This window comes from Pistacia vera, unplaced genomic scaffold, assembly GCF_008641045.1.
Source record: "Pistacia vera cultivar Batoury unplaced genomic scaffold, PisVer_v2 Contig692, whole genome shotgun sequence".
NCBI lineage: Eukaryota > Viridiplantae > Streptophyta > Magnoliopsida > Sapindales > Anacardiaceae > Pistacia > Pistacia vera.
Window position 1 is genome coordinate 444,765 of NW_022196548.1, and position 7,111 is coordinate 451,875.

General features: G+C 35.3%; 1 protein-coding gene across 1 annotated transcript; it reads left to right on the forward strand.

The window, feature by feature from the left end:
* Positions 1 to 2,901: 2,901 nt before the first annotated feature.
* On the forward strand, positions 2,902 to 5,392 carry LOC116113934 (monooxygenase 1-like). Its single transcript, XM_031400092.1, has 6 exons — positions 2,902 to 3,040; positions 3,141 to 3,287; positions 3,401 to 3,457; positions 3,569 to 3,740; positions 4,205 to 4,433; positions 4,686 to 5,392. The coding sequence occupies exons 1-6, from the start codon at positions 2,949 to 2,951 to the stop codon at positions 5,213 to 5,215; spliced, it is 1,227 nt and encodes a 408-aa protein (XP_031255952.1). The 5' UTR covers positions 2,902 to 2,948; the 3' UTR covers positions 5,216 to 5,392.
* The last annotated feature ends 1,719 nt before the right edge of the window (positions 5,393 to 7,111 follow it).

Consider the following 7,111-nt stretch of genomic DNA (forward strand, 5'->3'; position numbering starts at 1 on the left):
CTGAATCTCGATGGGAGAGGAGCGGCTAACACTATCGAAGAGAAGGGAGACGCTTCTACGACTTGCCTTTGCTCATTCTGTAGGCTTTGAGCTGAACCAGAGCTCGTAGTAGTTCCTCAATCTGAGGCAGCGGAGCTACCTGGGGATCACTTTCCATAACATGGGTTCGACCCTCACGGTTGCTGTTGAGGAAAGACCGTAAGATGGACTCTTCCTTACCTCAACCGGGATCCTCGGCCAATCTTGACACACGCTGGCCGGAACTGTGTGATGGGATTGAATGATTCGAGGAGTCTTTCTGACCTTCGCGGTGGTACGAACTGGCCTGCTAATGATGAGAATCTCCCTGCCTTGCACCTTTAGGGATGTGCCCGTGCGACGTGGCATGGGACGGCTCATGCTCCGACATGTCACCGAGTCACAATGCCACTGGTATTCCACCCGGGGTGCGATCGGTGTTCACTAATCCCTCGGAGCCCTTGGGCCCGCTGTGCACCACTTGCTTTCCCTTTCTCTGACGCACTACAGTGCACGTGGCATAGGCTTTCGCCCTTTTCCGCGCTTTCACGTGACCTGCAGGCCTTTTTGGTGGTGGCATTGCCTCATTGGATTCAGGTGGCATGACCCGATCCAATCGGTCTAACCTTTGGCTGATCGCTTGAAAAGTATTGTTGAACCTCTCCAGGTAACTCATGACGGCTGAGTCGGGCTGTGAGCTTGAAGGAATATCCCCTATGATATTCTGCTGGACTGGTCGCACTTCGAGAGAAGTGTCCTCCTGTACTTGGGGGATTGCTTCATTACCCTGACTGGTTCGCTCAGATTCGAAGCCACGAGCCATTTGTTGTTATGGGACCGATTAGTCATAGATTTCTTTGATGAAGAGTATGTACTAAATTAGGCCCTCCTTCTAGCGCCAAATTGTTGATGCTTGATTTTGACACCAACTACTCGCACGTGTGAATGCTAAAAGGAATTAGAAGTCACACGTGATATGAGGCGGGTTGAATGAAATAAAATGGTGAAGAACAATGTTTAAAGTGGTTTGGATGCTCAAAAGTGAATCTACGTCCACTGCTATTGTATTAATAAAAGGGAGATCAGGTTGTGTTCAGCGAGCTGAGTTACAATTTGGGTGAGAATACAAGAGAGAGAGAGAGAGAGAGAGCTAAGTAAACGTAAAATTAGGCAATCCCCCCAAATGAGAGGAAAGTCTTCTATTTATAGTGGGAGAGTTCAAGGTAATGATTATAAAAGCGGCAAGTGGGTGGGTGTCGTGCAAATCCTTCTCTGTGTCCCATTGTTCACCTGCCCGAGGGATTTCCTCGACTAAAATAGGGTTTTGACACGTGGGCGATCTCCAGCCGCTTGCTAGTCTGGCACCCACCTATTGTACTAACAGAAGTCATGCCACTTGCGCTGGTTGCGACGTGGCCGCACCTGGACGGCACATGACCCTTCTGAGTTCTGACCATACTTTACTGGTGAGGCTCCACGTATATATATATATATATATATATATATATAATATGTATATATATATATATATATAATTTTTTAATTGGGACATTCACATTCCAATGTACTCGGAATTAATTTATGACTGTGTATGGTTGTAAAATATCATTTTAATTAATGTAATAAATCTGACGGTGATGAATATGTGCGGTCCCTACAAAAATTATATATATAAAATTATTCTCTTATAAGAATGTCTTGAGACTTTAAATTTAAGACATTATGTTAATGGTTGAGATAGACGGTTGATATTATAATTGTATATAAAATTTAAAATTACAGTTTTTAGTTTTAAAAGAAATATATATATAACAAATCTTATGAAAATACGTCTAGTAAAAATGAGTAGAATTATTTTCAAAAACAGTTTTCAAATATAATCCTAAAAATTACTGCAAAACTGGAAAACTGTTAAAAGTATCTGATGTCGGCGTGGTTAAAATTCATTAGAAGAAAAAGTCAGAACTTCTCAACATAAAAATACAAGTATTAAATAACCTTGTGGTAGGAGACCATATTGTATATTTATAATACAAACATATAACATCTCATTCAAGTTACAAGAAAACAAAGAAAGTAAATTTTTATATATATATAAAGAATGTTTCAATGTTGCGTTTTCATAAATCTTCCAACAATGTGGTTGGTAAAGCATGTGAGAAAAGAGTGTAGATTTTTTTTTTAACAATGTATATATATGGATAATAATTCTTTAATCAGGACATTTTGATATAATAGAAATAAATTTATGATTGTGTATAGTTGTAAAATATCATTTTAATCTAATGTAGTAAATCTAACGGTGAGTATAACGTATGGCCATTACAAAATTATATATATAGAATTACTCTCTTATAAAGACAATATGAGACTTTAAATTTAAGACATTATGGTTAATATTACAGTTGTACAAAATTTTAGAGCCTGTTTAATGTAGAATATAAACACAATTTTTCGTTTTTGAAAATAAGGATATAACAAAACTTATGAAAATACGTTTTGTACAAATTTTGAAAAACAGTTTTCAAATACAGTCCTAAAAACTAATGTAAAACTAGAAAAGTATTAAAAGGATTTTTTCACAATTTTCTATAGCATTTAATCTAAAAAAAAATTTTAAATTTTGTATCAGACACGTTTTCAAATATTAAAAATATTTAAATGCATTTAAATGTGTAAAGTAATTAATTACAAAAATTACTAATCGAGATGTTTCATGATGAACTAACTAATCGAGCATTATTCCAGTTTCAAACTAGCCGTCTATCTTCATGTCGTTTTCAGGTCACCAATGTTTGGCAGCAAATGGCAAACGTATCGTAATATATTAGAAGAAAAACTCATTACTCAAAAAGTCTCAACCCTTTACTTATAAATACAAATAGTTAATGAGCTTGTAGTGTATCTCCTTCAACTTCCAAGAAAAGAAAATGGAAATGGTTCACGCAATATTTGAAGACCTTGATATTGTAATTGTTGGTGGAGGCATTTGTGGCCTTGCCACTGCCCTTGCTCTTCATAGGTACTTATTTCTGTTCTTATTTTCCTAACATGTGTAATTGTTACACATGTTAAGTGGGGCTAAATAGTTTGTCTTTTTGTCTTGACACTTAATGTTGTAGGAAGGGTATGAAGAGTGTGGTGTTGGAGAAATCAGAAACATTGAGAGCATCAGGGGGTGCCATTGCAATTCAGCCTAATGGGTGGAGAGCTTTGGATGAACTTGGTGTTGCTTCAAAGCTCAGGTCTAATGGCATCCGCCTTGAAAGGTATGCTTCGCAGTATTCATTACACGACAAAAGCTACCCCTCTGCTTTCTCGATTTCATTCTAGGATTGACATAGCTATATCCTCATCTCTATTGATTATTGTAAATACACAGGATACATGAAATATATCTCAATGGCGGCAAGCCAAAAGAAAAATTTGTTGACTACTCGTAAGTTTTAATTTATCATTACCATGCCTTTAATTAATGTTTGATTATAAAGTTTTTATAAGAAAATGAAACTTAATCAATTGATCATATAATTTTAATATTAATTGGCAGGAACATTGGGGAAATTCGTTGGGTAAAAAGAAGTGATCTAATTGAATCTCTAGCTCAAGATCTCCCTCTTGGTACGGTACAAGTTGGATGCCAAATTTTCTCTGTGAAAATAGACGCAAACACTTCTTTCCCCACTCTTCAATTGAATGATGGCACGATAATTAGAGCCAAGGTATTTTATATTCTTCAATAATATAATATGTTTCTGTTCTATATATGATACTGGCATAATGCATACCGACAACTAGTTAAATATAATTTAATATAATAATCATTCTCAAGGTCTATATCACAAAATTTTGCCTTCTAAGTTAACCATTGCTGATAAATAACGTACCAGATTGTTGTTAATATATTTACGAATTAATAAAATTTTGCCTTCAAACTTTAACCATTGCTAATAAATAACGTACCAGATTGTTGTTAATATATTTACGAATTAATAAAATTTTGCCTTCTAACGTTAACCATTGCTAATAAATAACGTACCAGATTGTTGTTAATATATTTACGAATTAATAAAATATTTATCCAGTTGTTTTCGGACGGTCTATTTTAATGTTTAAAACTTATAAGTAGGGAAATTTTTATTATTTCAGAAACCTTAATAATCTAATTAGGGTTATTTGACTGCAGATGTTGATTGGATGTGACGGAGCCAACTCTGTGGTTGCTGATTTTCTTGAGTTGAATCCCAAGAAGCTTCACCCTTCAAGTGGAGTGAGAGGCTTTACATATTTTCCAAATGGCCATGGATTTGCCCCTGAGTTACTCCGAACTATTAGAGACAAAACTACAGCTGGGGTAGCTCCGGTCAATGATAATCTGCTTTTCTGGTTCGTAAATCACCAATACAATTATCAGGGTATGTACTTATATATGACTTTAATTAAGCTTTTAAATATCGGTTTATTTAATGATAAATGTATACCTTTTAATAAAAAATTATGTAGTATGGGTCTTTTTTTCTCTCCATTTTTATTATTGGATTGAAGATCAAGTAAAGTAGAAATCCGACAAATTTTACAGAGAATAGTGGTAAATAGGAAATTTTTTCATTTATTATATAAGCTTATTTCATTAACTTTCTCAATCGTTAATGTCTTGTTAACTACAGATTCAAAGATGGTCGAAGATCCAAAGATGATCAAACAAATGGTTCTAGAGACCATCAAGGGTTTCCCTCAAAAAACGATAGATGTGATACAAAACTGTGACATTTCTTCCCCATCATTCAACCGTTTGAGGTACCGTGCCCCATGGGACATATTGCTAGGCCAGTATCGGAGAGGAACTGTGACAGTGGCTGGAGATTCGATGCATGCAATGACTCCGTTTGTCGGCCAGGGTGGCTCAGCCAGCATAGAAGATGCAGTTGTGCTGGCTAGATGCATGGCAAGAAAATTTCAAGCCAATTATAATAATGATCATAAAGATTTCAAAAGAAAGAAGATGATTGAAGAAGCAATTGATGAATATGTGAATGAGAGGAGAATGAGACTGGTTAAATTGGCTTTACAATCTTACCTTTTAGGTACATTAGTGGATACTCCATATATGCTTGTGAAGTTGATAATGTTGGCGCTTTTGAGTGCCTTTTTTAGGGACAAATATGCTCATGTTCGGTATAATTGTGGTAATCTGTGAGGACTTGTTGCTTCAAGAGCCAGCTAGCTAGCATAGCTTCAATGGTTGCACTTTATAGTAATTATTTGTAATAAATCACAACGTTGGTTACAATGTTGTGAAGATATTGGTATCTTTTTTGTAACTCCATTATTGATTATAATATTGTGAGGATACTAGCTGGTTTTATTTTTATAAGTTTTTTGTTAAATATTTTAAGTCTATTATTGAGTTTCAGTAAAATTAGTGATAATTAATATTTATAAAGCTATCATAGTTGTAACAATTAAGGTGTTAAAACATTTTCTAATAACGGTCGGTGAAAGTCTATCTCTATCATTTCAGAATCATAAGGATAGATAGTAACATCAGATAATAAACTTATGAAAAACAACATTGAAAGACATTAATATCTTTTAAGAACAACACATAAATGGGCTAAATGTGAATCCCGTGTTTGTACATTCACCTCCTTATGGATATCTACATGATCAAGAGTCATTATTCTCAATTTTTAAAAAAGGAAAATAATAAAGACACCTGGAGTAATGCACTGAATGACATGATATAATCCTGACCGTCGATTAAACTAAATATTAATCGACGATCAGGATTGTGTCACATCATTTAATGCACAAATTTGATATACTACTCCCAATGACTGTAACATTACTTTTTAAGAAATTGTAAGGTTCAACTAGAACTCCAATTTTGAACTTAAATTCCTAAAAGGATATGCATATTTTTGGGTTATAAAATAATACATGGCCTTTGACAACTCAACCTTTGAGATTTGTTCTCATGAAAAATATGTGTATTGAATTGACACTTTAGTCCTTGAGATTTGGTTAAACTTAAGGTGTAAACGAGCCGAGATAAAGCTAAGCTTGAGGTTATTTGAGCTTGGCTTAGTTGCTACAGTGTAGAACTTGAGCTTGGCTAGCTTGAAAAATCAAGCTCAAGCTCGAGCTCGAGCTCCGAAAATGTGCTCCCTAATAGTTTCGAAACTATCAAATATACCCTTATATTCTCTCTTTTTTAAAGTTTTTAAAAAGGCATTTTACGCTATTCCAACTTTGAAAAGAACGTCCTAGCTTTTTGTCCTAGCTAACTGTATTATTTTCCTTTTTTTTCTATTTCTCCATCTTTTCTAGTTTCTCCTTTTCTCTTTATCCTCTGGTTCTCTTTCTTCTTCCTTCTTCATCTTATTTTTTCTTTCTTCTTCTCTTTCTCCTGTTCTATATATATTTTTTCTCTTTCTTCCTTTTTTCTCTTCTATTAATTTCTTTATCTTCCTTTCTCTTTCTTTTTCTCTCTCTTCTCCTTTCTTTCTACCCTCCTTGGCTTGGACAACTGTTATGAGATGGAGCTTACCGGCGACTTGTTTTGGCCGTCCCAAGTTGGTACCAAACTTTTCCAAAGAGGTTATACAGTAATAACAAAGAAAACCATTAATTCAAGCAATTACTTTCCAAAGTAACTGGACCTATGACATTGGAGAACACCGTGCCACCGGTACACAAACAAGATCATGAGCTCTAAGAGCGGTCAATCCTGGTCGTTCAGACATATCAACAAAATCATTACCCTTCATTTCCACTCCTTCAGGATTCACAACCTTCCAGTTGAAGCACTGGATCATCGCCGCCAGCGTCGTCGGTAACTCTTGCATGGCCAAATTGATTCCAGGGCACCCTCTTCTTCCAGTTCCGAATGGCAACAACTGATAGTTGAACCCTTTAACATTGTTGATCAAACTGATTGTTCAATAAGGAAATCTAAGTTTAAAATAATCCAACACATTCACAGCAAAAAAAAGATATAGCGAAAATAAGAGCATAAACAATAAAGAGCATACACACAGATTTATAGTGGTTCGGTAATCAGATTGATTACCTACATCCACTCTTCAGAGCA

Bases quoted from the DNA above. Each gene is read 5' to 3' on its own strand.
- LOC116113934 (XM_031400092.1), top strand. From the start codon at position 2,949: ATGGAAATGGTTCACGCAATATTTGAAGACCTTGATATTGTAATTGTT. The intron at 3,041-3,140 runs GTACTTATTTCT...TTAATGTTGTAG, and splicing joins ACTGCCCTTGCTCTTCATAG to GAAGGGTATGAAGAGTGTGG. The intron at 3,741-4,204 runs GTATTTTATATT...ATTTGACTGCAG, and splicing joins GCACGATAATTAGAGCCAAG to ATGTTGATTGGATGTGACGG.